Here is a 20,048-nt window from a genome sequence, read left to right on the forward strand (position 1 = left end):
TCTGTAGGTTGCCTGTTCACTCTGATGGTAGTTTCTTTTGCTGTGCAAAAGCTCTTTAGTTTAATTAGATCCCATTTGTCAATTTTGGCTTTTGCTGCCGTTGCTTTTGGTGTTTTAGCCACTCACTCTGTGGTACTTTGTTATTGCAATCCTAGCAAACTCATACAGATATCTACTAAAAAGTTGCACAAAAAGAACTAACTCATTTTGTTCTAATCCTACAACTAGTGTTTATAAAAAGATAAATAATGGAAGAATGAGAGAAATCTAATTTTTAATTTTCAATAATTCCAATCTGGCCTGGGAATCTCTGCCAGTTTGCTATCTCTGCCCTGGCTATTCAGACCTTAATTTTCACTTATCTATTAAAAACATAGAGAAATCTAAAAAAAAAGTGTTGTATTTGTTGGACTAATTGTATCTCTAAAGTCAGATTTCTATTTTTGAAATTTATTTTATTTTTTAAAATTTCATAAATGTTTCCCCTCCTTTTCCCTGCCAAACATACCTGGCACATGTACTATACCCAAACCTTCCTGTAAACTCTCGCCTTTACCCCCAAGTCTGACTTCTGCAAGAGCTCCCTTATTCCCTGCACACTCAAGCAACAAAACCTGCAGTAAATATCCGCTGCACTTTTGAAGTAACCTTTTACTATATGAAAAGTGCTGAGTGGTAAGACTATTTCTACACCTATAAGGACATGAATAATTCATCTCTAAAAATAAATTTGAAAGCAACAAGATAGAATGTTAAATGTGGAGGGGGCCCTAAGTGTACTGCGCCTTTACGTAAGTGGACTGATTGCCAAGCTCTGGGTTGACTGTTACTAATATAAGAACACAGGAATAATTCCTCCACTGTGGATGTCAGCATGACGTTTCCTGATAAGCCAGTTTCTCAGTTCAAACACCACTCCTTATGATTCTAAAAGACTTCAAATTATTTAGCGGTGCTATTTTTAACTGGAACTTGTCATTCTGAAATTTTATAACAACACTTGAACTATAAACCTATGACACCAAAGATTCACACATTTGCAACACTCAGAATTGAATTATTATTATTCATAACCAAGTTTCCTTTAAAAGTATATATAATATGATTGGATTAAAATATATAAATAATATAGATAAATATACATACATATACACACACACAAGAAATTGACCAGAAGTGATACTGACAGCAGAGGTCAATGCCTTAAATGCTATGATGTCAACTTTATCAATTTACAGCACGCAATCATAAGCAAGTTTCCTACCATTTCTTGTTCTCTGTCTTCTCATATAGGGAATGAGACTAGTAGCAATTGTGACCTTAGAAGTTAGTAGGGTGTTAAATTTGATCACAGAGCAAGGTGCTTAGGTACATATTACGTCTCTAGCTAAATGTAAAAATCCACTTTGGTTCTTGCTGACAGAAAAGTGAGACATGAACTATGCTTACCAAGGCAGAACAGGGCCTGGTCCCCCTGCCCAATACTCAGAACGAAGGACAACCCTGTCTTGTCCCATAGCAAGTCTCATCCACTTCATGTTACAGGTTTTTTGGGGACAGATTTTCTTATGACCCTAAGGTCATGCTTTGAATTCTACCATAACAGAACTTCAAAGCTGATAGGAATTCCAAGGACCAATTGCAGTTTTTTTAATATCTGAAAAACTGAAATGCAAAAGGTTAATACGTGGCCTATGTTACACAGACAAATGCAGGGTTCCCCCAGATAGTCAAATCAGAAGGATGTTACCATAAGGAAAGAGGGGTTGTAGAATAAGGAGGAAGACGCTCCGGCTACAGACCCATGGACTGCTTCCACTGCCCATTTTCTTTGTGTCACAAGACCCCTTGGAGTGGAATGGAAGCCCAGGCAGGGTGAGGGAACTCATGGGAGAAACTCATTTAAAAATTTCAAAAAAAATTTTAAAAAGTTGCAGTCTGGGCTCTCATGGAAACTGAGAGATAAAGTGTGGAAACTGGCATGAGCTGAAGTCCAAGTAACCATTAATTTCTTTTCTTTGGAATTATCCATTGCAGATGTCTGTTTTAAGGAACTAGTAGAGAAGAGTGGCATAACAAGAGGAAAGAAGGGATGACATGATGGTATGACTGAAAGTCAAGAAACTGTGCACAGTCTGAAGTGAAATTACTAGTAAGATCACCCAAGAATTCAGGAGCCAAGGGAGAGAGAGGAAGGAAGAAGTGACGATGGGCAAAATTTAGCATCTTCTTTTGCTCAGAAGTTTAGAGAGCAAATATCTTTGCTTTCCAGGTAGCCTGAAGCTAACTCTTACACTTCACTATCTGACCTTAAGATTCAGCAAATGGCATGCCTTTCAATTCTATGAATGTAGCAATTCTCTCCTGTTCTTTCAAAAATATGAAGTGTTTTGCTTTTTTATCCCTTTTTAGAAGTACTCCCATTCATGGAAATCCAGCAGAAAATACAGAAATCAAAAAAAAAAAATTATCGAAAATCCTACAATTCAGAGATAATCACCTAGGGATACAATAATAACAACAAAAGCATGACTGACAAACCTAATCACACAAGTTGAAGTACTTAGGCTGCTTTGATACCCTCAAAATTGGTTTTTGAGTCCAGGAGCTATGACTCAAAAATTATAATCCACGAATCAGAATCTGGACAGATTTCTGCCCCAGACATGAAGCACATTTCTGGAGGCTCCACTGGCCCGTGAGTGTGATTCATTCTCAGACTCTCAGGAAGGTTGTGTATTAGCCACCAGCAGCTTAATTCATTGAGGCAAACCATATCTGATGGATCATCTCAGCTGCTTTAGAGGTAAGCCTTGTAGTTTACAAAGGCATGCATGTAAATTTCCACTTCCTTAAAGAGTTAAGTGTGGCAGAGTTTATAAAGAGAGGAAAGGAAAGGAAAAAGGGTTCTGAATAACACAAATCAAGTCTTATTTTCTAATTAAAGGGACATGACTAAGTAAACAGAATAAAGAGATCTTTCATAATATATTATACAAACTCGAGTAAATGTTAGACCAAAAGTTTTGATGTGACTAGTTGTAGAACAGAATTATAGAATTTTAGAAAGCTTTTCAAAGGATCTTCTAGTTTACTTCTCTGGCCAGAGGCATGCAAACATTTAACCACCTATGGCTAATTTATGTTTTCTTCAATTGTGAAGATCAAAGGTACTTTGCTCTGTCTTGGTAGTTTTATAACAATAAAATTCCTAAGCTCAACCCAAAACAGAACCATAAAATATTTTAATATATCAAAATATTTCCCTTTCTTTTAATGAAACTCCCTTTCTTCCTTGAACAAAAATCAATTTGCTTTCATCCTTACCAAGAAGCCTTCATTTATCACAAGCAATTTTGGAATGCTGAGTCATATTCAGTGGTCAAATATGACAAATCATACTTGTTTTGTGGATCTGTTTCTAACTTTGCTTTTCCCAAGGTAATAAGCAGACCCACACAATTTAGCAGTGGGATATATCCTGTTTATGTTTAAATTGTAACTGCTGTGCAAGATGGTATATTACACTTAACATATGTTAGTTGTAGTTCAAAATACACTGGTCTCTCTGCAGAGTTGTTTTGCTGAGTTTAGATATGACACTAGCTGAGTCACTGCAGTGGGCAAGAAGAAATGCAGTCCAATAGTTCTCTGCTTCAAAAAGCAGGGAAGATCCTATCTTGGTGAAGGTGGGTCAGCACACAGCATTATTTCTTCCCCACTGAATGCAGCTATACAATGTGGACAGGATTCATAAAGCAGCTATTTGAGAACTTTGAAAAGTAAACAATAGCAGTAGATTGGCGAAGAACATCAGAATTTAAGATACTATCAAAGTGGTAGTAAACTCCCAAAACCCTCTCCCTCCAATAAGTCACAGCCTGGACTCCAGGCAACATAAAGTCCAAAAGGGGACACCAGGAGCAGAGAGAAAGAGCTCTAGGAAAATGCTTGTGCTCCAGCTCTAAGAAAAGAAGGGACTCTGAATGCTGAAAGAAATGGAAGAGGATCTCCTTTTCTTTTTCCCCCCTCCATTTTCTCCCTCTACACTACTACTCAGGCCTTTTCACTATTTCTGGCAGCAGCAATGACAAAGCCTTCGGGCACCTAAACTTAGGAGGAAAGTGGGGCTTCCCCTCTAATCACAGGAGCTATGATGCCAAGAGAGTAGCATAAACTATCATTGCTTCTTTTTCTTTCTGTTACCATTGCTTGGCCCTGGACATGAACACAGTTGTAGGCAGTATGCAGCAAAGTGAGGTAACTAAAGCCTTAGCCTTTCTGGCACAAGAACCAAACAAAGGAAGCCCCAAGAAACCAGAAGGAACCAGGGATGACAGCAGAGAGGAAGGACCTCAGAAAACAACTCCATAAAGATGTTCACGAACTCTTGGGGGTTTATCTCTAGGCTGCAAATACATGAATCTAGCCCTAAACACCAGGTCATAGACTTTAGGAACTGAACTACAGGGTAGACCTCCACCCAGATCCATACTGGCAACTTAGTCATTCATAAGCCACACAGATAAGAATAGCAATGCAAAGACTTTGGAAATAAAACTAACATTGTAACCACAACCCTTAGAAGATTAGTCAAAACTTGCGGCCTGAACTTGAGTCAACTGCATACTGAAGCAAATAAATAAAAGATTCCACTCTAGAAAAAAATGGGGAAAAAAGAGCAAAATAAACCCAAATCAAGCAGAAGGAAGGAAATAATAAAGGGCAGAAGTCAATAAAACTGCAAATTGAAAAAAATCAAGAAAGTTAGTAAAACAAAAGCCAATTCTTCAAAAAAGCCAATAAAATAGATCTCTACCAAGACTGACAAAGAAGAAAAAAAGATACAGGTTACTAATATCAGGAATAAAAGAAGACTTGTACTGCAGACCTCACAGACATGAAAGAGAGAAGGAAATACAACAACTCTACATACATTAATCAACAATTTAGATGAAATGGACCAATTCCTCAAACACTTCGAGCCACTATAAGACAACTAAAACTCATTCATGGTGAAACAGATAACCTGAGTAGTCCTACAACTCCTAAAGGGATTAAATTTATTGCTTACAAAGAGGAAAAAATCTTGAGGCCCACAGAGTTTCATTGGTAAATTCTAACAAACATATAAAGAACAAATAATGCCCTAATCTTTTCCAGATATACTGACAAAACACTTCCACAAAAATTCTACAACTAATAATCAATCTAAGGGTGAAAGACAGAATGCTTTCTCCCTAATATCAGAAGCAAAGCAAGGAGGGAAACTCTCATCATGCTTATTCAACATTGTACTCTAAATCCTAGCCAGGACAACAACACAAAAGAAAGAAAAGGCATACGGATTAGAAAGAAAGGCATAAAACTATCCTTATTCACAGACATGCTGAGCTACGGAGAAAATCCTGAGGATGCTACCAAACTCCTAGAACTAAAAAATGAATTTAGTAAGGCCAATAGGTTACAAAGTCAACATATAAAAACCCACACTACTTCAAAAGTTAGCTAGGCATGGTACCCTGTGCCTGCAGTCTCTAGCTACTAAGGAGGCTGAGGTGGGAAGACCACTTGAACCCAGGAGGCAGAGGTTGCAGTGAGTTGAAATTGCACCACTGCACTCCAGCCTGGGTAACAGAGTGAGACCCTGTCTCAAAAGAAAAAAAAAAATCCATAGTATTTCTATATACTAGCAATGAGCAATTGGAAACAAACATTTTAAAAACACACCAAAAAATACCATTTACAATAGCTCCAAAAACATGAACTACTTAGGCACAAATCTAACAAGATATGTACAAAATCTTTATGCAGAAAACTACCAAGCAATGATGGACAAATAAAATAAATTAAGAGACATAAAGAATTTATGAACTGAGAGTCTCAACACAGTAAAGATGTCAACATTCCCCAAGTTGATTTATACACTCAATATAATTCCAGTCATCCAATTTCTAGTAGAATTTTTGAGACATAGGCAAGCTGATTCTAAAAATGTTTATGGGAAGACAAAGGAACTCAAATAGCCATGCCAGTGTTGACAATGAAGAATAAATTTGCAGGAATAATGAAACCAGAGTTTAAGAGTTATTATAAAGGCACAATAATGGAAAGAATATGGCACTGGCAAAGGCATAAACCATAGGTCAATGGCACAGAATAGAGTTTACATTGGATCTGTGTGTCTCTCTGTGTGTGTACATGTGTGTGCACAATCAGTTCTCCATTTCTGTGGGTTCTACATCTGCAGATTCAACCAACCACAGATTGAAAATATTCAGAAAAAAATGATGGTTTTGTCTATACTGAACACGTACAGACTATTTATCTCATCACAATTCCCCAAGCAATACAGTATAACAACTATTTACATAGCATTTGTACTGTATTGGATGTTATAAGTAATCTAGAGATGATTTAAAATACATGAAAGTATGCACATAGGTTATATGCAAATACCTGTTTTATATGAGGGACTTGAGCATCTAAGAATCTAAGAAAAGGGACTCTGGAAAAAATCCCCTATGGATACTAAGGGATGACTTTTTGTACATCCAACTGATTTTTTGATAGAGTTGTAAAGGCAATTCAATAGAAAAAGATAATCTTTTCACAAATGGTGCTGAAAGGATTGAACATCCATATGCGAAAACATTAACCTCAAGCTAAACAGCACATCTTATAGAAAAAAACTCAAAACAGATCACATAACTAAATGCAAAACAGAAAACCTATAAAACTTTTGGGAGAAAGCAAAGGAGAAAATATTCACCTGGAATTAGACAAAGAGTACTTTAACATAATACCAAAACCACAACTCTATAAAGGAAAAAAAATTATCATCTGGATTCTGTCAAAAGGTTTACTCTACAAAAGATATCATCAAGAGAATGAAAAGACAGGATATATACTGGGAGAGAATGCCTGCAAAGCACACAAACGTCTTGGGGGCAGAATACATGATGAACTCTCAAAACTCACAGGAAGAAAACAAACAGCCCAATTAAAAAATGATCAAAAGACTTGGACACATGCTTCCCAAATGCTAACAGTACAAGTGCTGACAGGGGTGTGGAGCAACTGGAATGGTCATACATTGCTGGTAGAAATGCAAAATGGTGCGACCACTCTGGAAAACAGTTTGTCAGTTTCTCACAAAGGTGAACATACACTTAACCATATGACCCAGCAATCCCATTCCTACATGTTTAACCTAGAGACATGAAGCTTATGTTTACATAAAACCTGCTCATCAATGTTTATAGGAACTCTACTGATAATTGCCCCAAACTAGAAGAATAACCAAGATATCCTTCAATGGGGGAGTGGGTAAACAAGCTAAAACATCCACACAATGAAATACAGCTGGGCAATAAAAAGGAACCAATAATTGATATATGCAACAACTTGGATAAATCTCAAAGATGTAGTGTTCAGTCAAAGAAGCCAACTACAATCCACCACACATTGTATACTTCCATTTATATGGCATTCCTGAAAACACAAAACTACAATGATTAGTGGTTGCTAGAGGTTGGGAGATGGAAGGGTTTGACTACAATGAGATGCATCATGAGGCAGCTCTTTTGGGGTGACAGACTGATCTATATCCTGACTACGGTGGTGGTTATATGAATCTTTATATGTCTTAAACCTTATGGAACTGTACACAAGAAAAGTCAGGTTTATAGTATGTTAACTTTAAATATTAAAAATAAAAGCAAATATAATAAACACTCAATACAAAGTCATTCATATGGTAGAACAACCAGAACCTCTACTTGAATGTTTGTCGCATTGCTTCCTAATTCTGTCATAGACAACACAACTGGGTTTGTTCCTAGTGTGTTCATTTCTTCAGGGCAGAAACCTTAGTGTCCTCATCTCTGCTTCTCCAATATCCCATAGAGTATCTAGTAACCGAAGTAAACACTCAATAATGTTTGTTGAAAGATGAAAGCAATGAATAAATTAGGTGTAAATGGAATACATTATTTCATTTTGTTGGGGGAAGAGCAGGAGGGAAATAGAACCTAATGAGAGGTAGCTACTAAAGGCTAAGAGAGTTCTAGAAAGACACATTTTGCAGTTTCACACTTTTTTGGCATTAGCTGAATAGGAGTTGGCAGTTACAGCATTTAGCATGACTAGTCATGATTTATGAAATGTAGTGTGTACATGTGTCTTCCAATGAGGGCTTTACTTCATCATGAAGCCAATCAATTATAAAGAATGTATTAATTCATTAAGTTGCACTGTACAAGATTTGTGGAGAAATACTCTATTTGCTTTGTTTTGTCCTATTGGATGAGACCACTAAATTCCATTGATTAAAATTCATCAATTCATATGTTGTCATATATGATCAAAACATAAAATTTCATTTTTCTTTGAATAAACTGGAAATTTTGCATATACACAGGCATTAGTAGTATGTTGCAATTCCTAACAATTTATGCATTGCATTGTTACCACCATGTACTCCATCCCTGGAGAAAAAGTCTTCTGAAAGCTAGAGAGAAAAAAAGATTACTTCAAGTTTCTTCAAGGAAGGAACAATTGCTTCAAGAGCAGCATAAAGAGAGGGTTCACCCAAAGAAAAGATCATCTGTAAAAAAGAGTTGTTCTGAGCAGAGAATGGCCGATGAGATTGCAATCCCCTTCCCTTCCCCACAAAAATATGTAAAAACTCACTTCACGATACTGGGGTTCCTAACTTCTACAGGACCAAAGCAATGTTACCATGGTTTTCTCAACATTGTTGAAATTAGCAAACACTGGTGTGTGAGTAAATCAAGGTTATCCTCACTGCTATAACATAAAAAGACAAAATGCATATATTGTGCTTAAACTTTTCTCCACATTCCTTGCTGTATTCCATAAAGTTTTATTATCTGATTTTTAATATAATATCCTGATTTAATGTTTATCATATAAATGTTTTACCTATGTGTAGGAAATTTATGACATGTAATATTTAATACATATCATATGTAGATATAAAATATTTTCAAATTAACATTCAAGTTTTAAAGTAACCACAACGTAGTGCCTGCTGCACCCTAGAGAAACAAGTATGACCATTTACTTCACTGTATGTAGCACACACACTCGTGGAAAAAGAGATAAACCAGTCCAATTTAAGATATATGACTAAAGTGTAAATACAACCAAAATTTAACCCATGATAGAAACAGGATGACTATCATATGCGTTTCTGCTATTAACATTCTCAATTCTTTGGTCACGATCAATGTAGTCACTAGAAACAATGATCACGTGCAGCTACTCTACTCCTTAAACTCCAATTTACTGAACTGGCCTGTATAGAATACACAATTTTACTCCAGCCACAACATTCAAATTGACAATCAAATGTTATTTTCTTATTGATTCTTTGACTGCTCAAGTGTAAGCTCCAGGAAGGTAGTGCCATGTTGTGCTTACCGCTAGACACAAAGCATAAACTAGTGTCTGACACAGAGCAAGTGTAAAATAAAGGTTTTTGAATAAATACATATTTTAATGAATAAATAAATTAGTATGCATAAGACGAGGGTTGAAAGTAGGATTATATAACTGAACTTTAGGAATTGCTTTATCATATATATCACCAGATGTTATATACTGTACAATTCTATTTAGACATGTATTCTTTTATTCATTCATTCCACCAAGAAAACCAACCAATCATTGTTTGGCTTCAGAATACTTCATGTTAAAATCTCTGAACAGGGCTGGGAACACAAAATTCATATTAAGATATTGCCAATCATCTCAAATAGCCTAAGTCTACTGTGTGAAATACACAGACATAGAGTTAAAGTAATTAACACCAAAGTAAACCTTGAGAACTGTAACAGATACATGCATGATAAGCTCCAGTGAGGGTATAGTTAACTCTGACAGCAAGAATCAAAGAAGAATTATTTGGAAAGGTAATCATTCAAGTGGGCCTTGAGAAATATACAGGATCCTGACAGATGAAAGGCAGCAGACTACAAATTGTTAAGAACATGAACTTTGAAGCCAGACTTTCTGAGTTTGAATCCCACTGTATAATTTATTAACTGTGTGACCTTGGGCAAGTTCCTTAAGCTCTCTATCAGATTCCTCATGCATAGAAGGGAGATCATTATACCACATATGGCCAAGGGTTGTTGGGAGAGTAAATTAATTAATATGTAAAGTATCTGTAACAGTCCCTGAAACATAATAAATGCTAGACAAGCATATGTGATATGGAGAAAACCAAGGACAAAGCAGAGTCCAGAGCACAAAATAATTCTGAGCTGAAATGCTAAAAAACATACTTTTTGTTTTCACTAGAAAAAAATAATACCCTAGACTACATTAAGCAGAATGTCCTAAATATACATAAAAATGCATTTTGCTAACTCAGTGACAGTTTGGGGTCATTGAACTTTTATTGTAATTATGGATCTTCCAAAATAGAAATACGCACATACACACACTCAAAACTCCATGCATAATCTTAAGGTTTCATCCAGAAATTGAGGGCTGCAGGCACTTCCTCAAGCTTATCTCTGAGCTGTAAGTAATGACATAGACTAATGGTATTATGCACTTTCCATAAAAACCAATGCTTAGTATGGAATTCTGCACAACCCCAGGCAACCATGAGCCCTAAAGTATCTCATCCAAAAATTGAACTGTTAACTTAGATAGAGGATGGAAGCACATAGAACATAAAGAACTTCACAGCTTCATTTCAAATCAAAGAGGGCAACAGAAAGCAATTCTGGTGAGGTGGCTTCCTTATCTGAGGAACAGACCTGTGAAGGCAAGGGACACAGGTAGTCCAACCCTGAGAAGACGAGGCTGGGGAGAAAATGTAGAAACAGAACAGCACTGTACTCACATGGTGAAGGAGCCGGGGGGAGCAGACACTCGCCGCAGGTCCGCAGTTTGCACCTGGTGAATACTAGAGGCAGCAGGGAATGAGCAGCGAAGACAGAGTCAGCGACAGCGTGGACAGACAAGGAACAAGCCAGGGGAGAGAAAGAGAGACACACAAAATTTAAACAGAAATTAAATGAGCGCATCACCAAACAGCGAAGGAAAGGAAAAGGAAAACCAAGCCAGCCACGGAAATAATCCAAAAAAAGCCGGTGATAGCAACAAAGCCAACAGGACACACAGAAGGCGCTGGTTCTAGGCAAGTCACAGACTGGAGTGGGGCCAGGCTGGGGTCGATGCAGGACAGCAGGTCGGGGGGTGCGGGGGGATGACCATGGCCTCCCTTGCTCAGGCCCATCAGGACACCCAAGGAGAGAAGGCACGCACTTACATATTGAGTGGTAGGCTGGCATGGTAAACTCATCTTTGAAAAGATTCAAAGTCAATTTAACCCTTTCATCACACAGCCATCAGGTTTCCCCAGGCTTTATAGGAACACTCATCAAAAGACAATCATCTTAAAAAGCGTCTCAACCAAAACTTCAACTTCCTTCAGGTAAACAATAAAGGCTTTTAAAAAACTCCAAAGGTAATACCAAGAAAGTCTCACTTTATCACTGTATTGCTGTCATTCTACCCACATTCTGGGTAGAAAAATCAAACCACAGATTTCTCCCTTTTCTCCTTTCTTTTATAATGGAGTCTACAGCAGCTGCTAGAAAAGATAAAATGTAGAATTTAAGAAACTAAACCCAAAATGTTTTGTTGACTTTACATAATTATTCTCTCCACTCTCTTATTTAAAGAGTTTCATTGGAACTACATTAGACCTAGTTCCCTGGATCTCTCTGTTCTGCAGGATACATAACTTTTCATACAAAGTCACCCATGAGTTAACTCCAGTCCAAGCCTCTCTCTGTGTTATCCTCCAAGCACTATCATTTCCAACCAATATAATACGTCTCAGCAGCCTAGGATGATGGAATTCGATTGCTCAATTCAAAGTTTGCTGACTAGAAATCTGGCCATTGGTTAAAATGATCATCTTTAACAATGAAGCCTTAATTACTAGTGAACTAAGGATAATATTATCTATGTATTAATAGTTCATTGAAGATCTCCTGAAATACCTGGGTAATTTTGTTTCTATTCTCCTTCAATGGCACCTTTCAAATAAAGAACATAATCCAGCTTATCATGTTACTAGCATACAAATATGAACCTAGATACATCTGCTTATTCCTTTTTGTGGGGGGAAGGTATTTACTGGAGTTCATAGTCTGTGTAGATTCCTATGCTATGATAAAATGACATATGCTCCCATATAAATGAGGAGCTTCTGGACACAGTGGGACCTAGCTTTTTAGTTTGTGTATGGTAATGGCAAATGGGGTTATAAGCCAAGAAATATTTTTTAGGAAACATTAATTTTTCCTTTCGCATAAATGAAGATGTAGTGGCATCATGAAGCCCTATTAGTTAACTATTTCTCATGGAAATCCCTTCTATCCATGTGGGCCATAGCTTGAAATCATTAAATATGTATCTTTCACTTATAAGACAATGTGATCAAAACACATTTGTTTTGTGATACTAGTTTTATATTCACAAAATTTTAGACTTACGTTATCTTAGAAAGCAATTTCTGAGAAACACAGCAGAGACAGCCTCATGGAATAGATTCATGTGTGAGTCACTGATGCAAGAGGTAATTGTATCTCAGGACCTATGACCGACACTGGGGATCCTAAGAGGAAAGCCTAGGGCCTCCCCACAGAGCAGAGAAGGGAGGAGTAAATCCATGATTACACTATTTTTAATAAGTAGTGTCATGGAAATAACCAAGAGCACCACTGAAGCACGTAAAGGTACATCTAACAGCTAGAAGTAGACAGAAAAGGCTTATCAGGAAAAGTAGTAATTCAATGGGGTCCTAAGCTGTGAGCGAGGAGTTAGCAGAAGATAAAGAGGTGCAGAGGGCACTGCAAGAAGAGGACCTGAGAGCAAAACCAGGATGATGTAGGAGACAGGCTACTGTTTCAGGAACAGCAATCTTCCCTGGAACAAAGAGCAAAGAGAATGAAGAAGCGAGTGATCGAAAAGTTCTGCAAAGCTAAGGAACACAGGCTTGGGATTCTTAGATCAATCTAACTGGTATATCAGAAGAGACAGATTATGTGAAGGCAGCAAGGGTGGGAACAAGAAAATAGAAGCATATTGTAGTAATGCTGCTGAGAGGTAGCTCACATGACCTTTGAACTCTGGCTGCCTTAGCAGTAGAGAGGATAGAGGGGATGAGAGTGAAAGACTTGGGAAATAAATAGAAGATAGAGTTCAAAGAATGTGGTAGCTACCCTGATGGATGTTGATATGGTTTGGACACGTATCCCATCCAAATCTCATGTTGAAACAGAATCCCCGATGTTGTATGTGGGGCCTGGTCAGAGGTGTTTGGGTCATGGGGGCAGATCTCTCATAACGTGGTGCCCTCCTTGGGGTAGTGAGTGAGTTCTCACTCTGAGTTCATGTGACAATCAGTTGTTTAAATGAGTATGGTGCCTCTCCCCTCTCTTGCTCTCTCTCTCACCATGTGATATGCCAGCTCCCCATTCACCTTTTGCCCTGACTGTAAACTTCCTGAAGCCTCACCAGAAGCCAGGCAGATGCTGGTCCCACACTTGTACAGTCTACAGAACTGTGAGCCAAATAAAACTCTTTTCTTTACAAATTACCCAGCCTTGGCTGGGCACGGTGACTCACGCCTGTAATCCTAGCACTTTGGGAGGCTGAGGCGGGCAGATCACTTGATCCCAGGACTTCAAGACCAGCCTGAGCAACGTGGAGAAACCCTATCTCTATCAAAAATACATCCAGGCATGGTGGCGCACATCTGTAGTCACAGCTCCTCGTGAAGCTGAGGCAGGAGAATCACTTGAACCCGGGAGGCGGAGGTTGCAGTGAGTCGAGAGGGCACCATGGCACTCCAGCCTGGGCAAGAGAGTGAGACTCTGTCTCAATAAACAAACAAATAAATATAAATAAATAAATTATCCAGTCTTGGGTATTTCTTTACAGCAATGCAAAAATGGACTAACACAGGTGTATAGAAGTAGAAGTGACTGAGAGAACCTCAGAGACCAGGAACAGGACAAATGAGTGGATGGTAGTTTCCTGTGTACAACTGTGAATGGAATAGGCTCACTGAATGGTGGGGAAGAAAAGCCTAGGAAATAAAGTTAATGAGTCCAGTTTCTAGCATGTAGTTTGAAGTTACTATGAGACATTAAGGTAAAAATGTCAACTAAGATATTTGGGTATGAGTCTTCAATTTTTAGAAGAAAATTCTGGGCTGAAGACACAGACCGGAGATAGTCTCCCAGAGAAAGGGCAGAACCACAAGGTGAACTGGCATCTAAGTGGAAAGGGAATTGCTGTTAAGGGAGCCGTAGCATTTACGTCTCGAATATCCAATTAACATGCTGTGTGAAAGGAGCCTAATTTTTAAAGATGAATTAAACAGCCACCTTCTTCTTATTGGGAACACACACACATACACACATGCAAACACACACACGCGCGCGCAAACACACACACACACGCACACACACACACATACATGCAAACACACACATACACACGCAAACACACACGTACACACATGCAAACATATACACACACACACACAAACATACACATACACACACACAGAGAGAGAGAGGTTTTTAAGCTAAAAATTCCAAAGATATTTTCGACTAGTTCTCCTTGAGTAAAGAAAAAAGAAGACAGGCAAAGAAAGGAAGGCAGGAAATAAAGAAAATGTCTTTCAAATTTCTCTTTCTTCATTGTTTGAAATGGTGCACTTCACACAATTGATGGCCAAAGCAGAGAAAGGCTTGAAGGACTCAGAAGGTGAAAGAAAACTTCTAGAAAAGTCTTAAAGGAAAGGCTGACCTTGAACTTGGAAATCCAGTGGAAGACCTTAGATTTCAAAACAAGGTTTTCTGGTAAAATCAAAAGAAATATTTAATCATAGAAGGTAAATAAGATTAGAATGAGAGAAATTAAGGTTTAGTAAGCAAATATTACATGGTGACTAGGTTTTTTTGCTTTCTTTTGAAAATGTGCTATCTGTATTGATTTTCTGCAAATAAAGTGTTGAATAATTTTCACAAGTGGTAATAAAGATTTTGTTATTTTAAGTCTTACAAATATTCATTAATAAAATGAAAATTATACTATTATTCCCATTTCTCGTAAGTCTTTCAGACGGCATGGGGTGGCCCGGATGCAGGCACCACTGCCTGTAGTAGAAAGTAAATAACAGTTTTGGGGTTTGTTGTTGTTGTTGTTGTTGTTTGGGGTTTTTGTTTTGTTTTGTTTTTCCAGACAAGAGTCTCGCTCAGTTGCCCAGACTAGAGTGCAGTGGTGCAATCTCGGCACCATGTACCCTCTGCCTTGTGGTCCTACAGATTCTGGTGTCTCCGCCTCCTGAGTAGCTGGGATTATGGGAATGTGCCACCACACCTGTTTAATTTTTGTATTTATAGCAGAGAAGGGGTTTTGCCACGTTGACCAGGCTGGTCTTGAACTCCTGGTCTCAAGTGATCTGGCCACCTGAACTCCCAAAGTGCTGGGATTACAGGTGTGAGCCACCGTACCCAGCCAGTAACAGTATTTTTAAGTTGAGGCTGCTTCTTGAACACTTGCATAGCTAAGTGCTACAAGAAATGCCATCATATATCACATGTGCCATGAGTACAAAAAGAAAACAATTCTTTTTATGTGCTTCTATAGGTGCAGAAAGCCAAATGAATTCTTAATATGGTTGCTGAGCAAATACGAATTCTTAACACAAAGGTAAAAAGCTGTTTAAAACTAAACCAGCTGAAAACCATTTCATGTCTGATAAGGTTATTAAATACAGAAGAAGCAGGCCTAAGACTGTGAGCTCTCTGCCTATACATAGTAAAAACTTTTAGCTTCTGCATATCTTCTTAACAAACTATCTAAAAGTGACCTAACAACATAGACTATAGTGCAGTTTCAGAGATTTTTTTCACTTAGTATTTCACAGATTTCTGGAAAATCCATGGTCCATTTAACTCTAACATTTCTAGGATAAATTTGATGAACCATATACAACTACTGACATTCCATGTTTTGTAAAATATAACCTCAGCAATTGTGTATTTAACTTAACAGAAGGTAAAGGCAGGGAGGGCAGGCAGCATGAGGAATGAGTCAGGAGTTTCACTAAATGCAAAATGTAAACAAAGAAAGACATGTAACTAAAAAACACCTCTGGAAAATAATCTAGGAAAAATTCTGGGGGAAGTCTGGATTCTGGGAGAGAAGGAAGGAGAGGACAGAGTGGATTTTTTATCCCAGCTTCAAACTGAGACCCAGATGCCAAAAGCTGGAATACTCTGAGAGCACTATCTAATCCTGTTCATCAACATGTGCCACCACAGAGAGAGAACAGTAAGTGTTGGTAGTGAGTGAGGGCACCTGTGTTGCTAGCTATTCTAGGGACTTCTGCATAAATGCATGGCAAAGCATGCCCTTGCTTTACAGGCACCACAAGGAAGCCAGCCACTCAGTGCAAATAGATAACCATGCATGACAGGCCACAAACGGGAGAAGCACTTTTGAGAGTCCCTCACTGTGACAGAGAATGACACAAGGCTAAGCCCTGAAATGGCCTTAGGCATACAGCATGATATATAGGAAATATTCAAAAGATGCCAAAACTTCCGTTCATTATCCATCCCCTTCTTCAACCCCACAGACACTTAATCACTAGTTGGAGTGAGAGACACTATATAATGAATATGCATTCTAAATATCTAGTCATTATTACCTTACCTCAAGTCAGTTTATTAAAATGCCTAAGAAAGGAAAACTCCAGGAGGGATACCACGTGTTTAAGGGTAGAAAGAGTGGGTCAGGCTATGTCTGGACAATAGGATGCTGCCCAGAAAGCCAATGCTGAGTTGAAGCACCAGAGTATACAGGACCCCAAAATAGGAACATCAGGAAGGGAACAATTCGCTGGCAGGCAGAAAGAGATGCAATGTGGATAGAGGCCAGCTACTGACCAGCTCTGCCAACCAGGCGCGACTGGAGAAACCAACACTCTCCAAGCGACCTAAGTAAAGAGCAGGCTAACTATGTGCTTCCCTGAAACAAAACAAACAAAAACACATTTACCTGAACACAGTTTACCACCCTAGAATCCCTCTCAATGATTTTCTGAGAGTCCCAGTAAATATATTCTCAAGTGGTCAGTGAAGAAGAATCATCTATCTCATGTACAGTAATAACTACTAAAAGAAGGGTATGGAACTGTACAATAAACAAGGGGAAAAAACTCTGTATGTTCCCATGAGAGAAACCAAGGAACTGCTGAGTCTCCCGGACTTTTTTCCTCTTCCCAACACAGTGAGGTTCCCAGACCATGCACATGCTCTGCACTCTCCTCTCCAAGGTCTTCGTGTTAAGCAAGGTAGGCCATGAGCAGACTCACTCATTAAGTAAAGGCATGGATGTTCTCCTCTTGCTCTTCTGTACCATGTTGGCCTGATTCCTCAGGGAGATCCGAATCATAGCTGGGGCCAACCTACAGGGCTCCCCATCCACTTGCATGGGGATGGATTTGTAAGTTAGAAGCATGACTTCTCGACACTGGTGTAGCCTCTCTCCATGGCCCCCAACTTGCAGGGCTGCCTATAAAAACAAGAGTCAAAGGGAAGCAAGGAGTTAGTTCTCATCATTTAAGAAAGCTGGAGGCCAGGCGTGGTGGCTCATACCTGTAATCCCAGCACTTTGGGAGGCCGAGGCAGGTGGATCACCTGAGGTCAGGAGTTCGAGAGCAGCCTGGCCAACATGGCGAGACCCCGTCTCTGCTAAAAATACAAAAAACAAAAAAAAAGCTGGGCATGGTGGCGGGTGCCTGTAGTCCCAGCCACTTAGGAGGCTGAGGCTGGAGAATCCGTTGAACCCGGGAGGCGGAGGTTGCAGTGAGCCGAGGTCATGCCACTGCACTCCAGCATGGGCAATAGAGCGAGACTCCATCTCAAAAATAAAAAAGAAAAAGAAAGCTGGAAATCCCAAGTCCATTGTACATAACCAAGGAGTCTGTAATAAACATAGTAAAATTGGTAAAATTAACCACTACCATAGTAGGAAACCTGGATAAACTATTAATACAAATAAACTGAATATTCACAATTATGACGAGCTTTACCATAAATTCCTATTAACTACCAACTTTTTGCTCTTACATGTTTCAAATCTAAATTTAAGCATGTTAGTTTAATACAAAGGTTTTTCTTTGTGTTATCTATTCTCATTAAACAGCCAATATGAAGGAGATAAAGCAGGTAGTTTATTAACCTCTAAATTGTATTTACCTAATACTTAAATATGCAGCACATTGTTGATGACTTTTCATGTTTAGATAGGTGTTTGCTTTTTATCTAAACTTCCTCAAGCTATTTCTAACCTGTTTAAGATCTACAAAATGCAAAATAACATCAATTACTTAATTCAATTACTTAATTTAAAATATTCCGGAAAGCAAAGCAGCTTTGAGGATCAAAATGAAAGACAGTAAGAACTCAGCTCATCATGGTAGCCACAGAATGGAGTTTCAAGATGATATTAAAAGTCTTGTTAAGGAGCAACACATTTATATAACCTCTTCTGACTTAGTAAAAAAAAAAATGTATTTAGTATTATTTATCCTTTTAGGAAATAAAAGAAAATCACAATTTTTGTTGTATAATATACATAGAGCACACAAATTTTATTATACAGCTTAATAAATATTTTATACACACATGTGAACCTCCATTGAGACCAAGTTTTGGAAAAAAATGTATAACACCCAAAAAGTTCCCACATGCCCCTTCCTAGTCTATTACACTTCTCCCGCCAACTGACTGGTGAGCAAGAAAGCAGAGGAGAATGCTGTGAGAAGTTACTAAAATTCTTTTTGCCTTATAACCTGATGTAAGTTTACTCTTTTTATTTTGTAGTCTTGAGTAGGCCTAATGACAGATAAAATGTAAAACCTGCCTGATAAGAAGGTATTCCTCTGAGTTTAACCGGACTGAAAATTGCTTGAATACCTTCCAACCTCTTGGTATTGGAAGTCATACACAGTAGTCTAGACCACTTTTAAGCCATCTTCTCACCCTCAAAAACAAAACAACAGCAAATATTACAAAGAAGTAGAGTTAATAACTGTCAATGCCACCCCTACTGGCATTTCACAATCAATCCAAGATGATTGCACAGACACAGGAGGAACTACTGTAATTAGCTTTTCAGGGTAGAGACATTTCCATTATTGTTAGCACAGTCACATTAAATTATTTTGGGAACAAACTAGAGTATAACTAATTTTTTACAACTTGTTAGAAATACATATTTTTCATGTCTCGGATTGGTCTAGGCTTAGCATCTTATAAGGCAGAGGCCCTAAGAGCCCTAATAGAAAGCCCCAAGGCTTTCCAGAATGAATCATTTACTATTAGTAATACTTTGATTTATTAGTGACAACCACTCTCTATTTAACCTAGCACGTGTTAGTCTTGTGAGAACTTCAGATATTGCCTTTCTGGTAGCCTGTGACTTGAGAGGAAATAAGACAGTCCCTGACCTAATGCATCCACTGCCATTTATTGCCCCAAGACCATAGCTCTCCTTTGCACTGCAACTATGTCTTGAGATTTTCCATCTTTTCACACTATACTCTTCCCTGGACCCCTCAACCCCTCTCAAAGCATATCCTCCTCCTTACTGCTCAAGTCCTTATTCTACTTGCTGTCAGATGGAAATAACAGGAAATCATGGGTTGGAGGAAGGGTGAAGCAAGAGCAAATCTTACTCTCCTTTCCTTCCTCACCACCACTATCAGCCCCAGCCTCATTCCTGGAACAAAGGACCCAAAGGAAAAAAATCTGTGACATGGAGATCCAACACAAGAGATCATCAACAACCCTAAAGTCTGCTTGTGTTTTAAAGACTAACAAGGTAAACAAACCTCTGTAAGACTAAACAAAAAAGAATAGAAAACATAAAACTATTTTCTCTCTTTTTTTTTTTTTTTTTTTTTTTTTTTT

General features: G+C 38.3%; 1 protein-coding gene across 1 annotated transcript in view; it reads right to left on the reverse strand.

Moving 5' to 3' along the window:
• Positions 1–20,048, reverse strand: part of DGKI (diacylglycerol kinase iota) — a 382,898-nt gene that overhangs the window by 151,761 nt on the left and 211,089 nt on the right. Inside the window, exon 20 of the mRNA XM_017876519.1 lies at positions 17,447–17,646. Coding sequence (XP_017732008.1) covers positions 17,447–17,646 — 200 coding nt within the window. The remainder of the gene's footprint in view (positions 1–17,446; positions 17,647–20,048) is intronic.

Source organism: Rhinopithecus bieti, unplaced genomic scaffold (genome assembly GCF_001698545.2).
Source record: "Rhinopithecus bieti isolate Rb0 unplaced genomic scaffold, ASM169854v2 scaffold_8307, whole genome shotgun sequence".
Classification (NCBI taxonomy): Eukaryota; Metazoa; Chordata; class Mammalia; order Primates; family Cercopithecidae; genus Rhinopithecus; species Rhinopithecus bieti.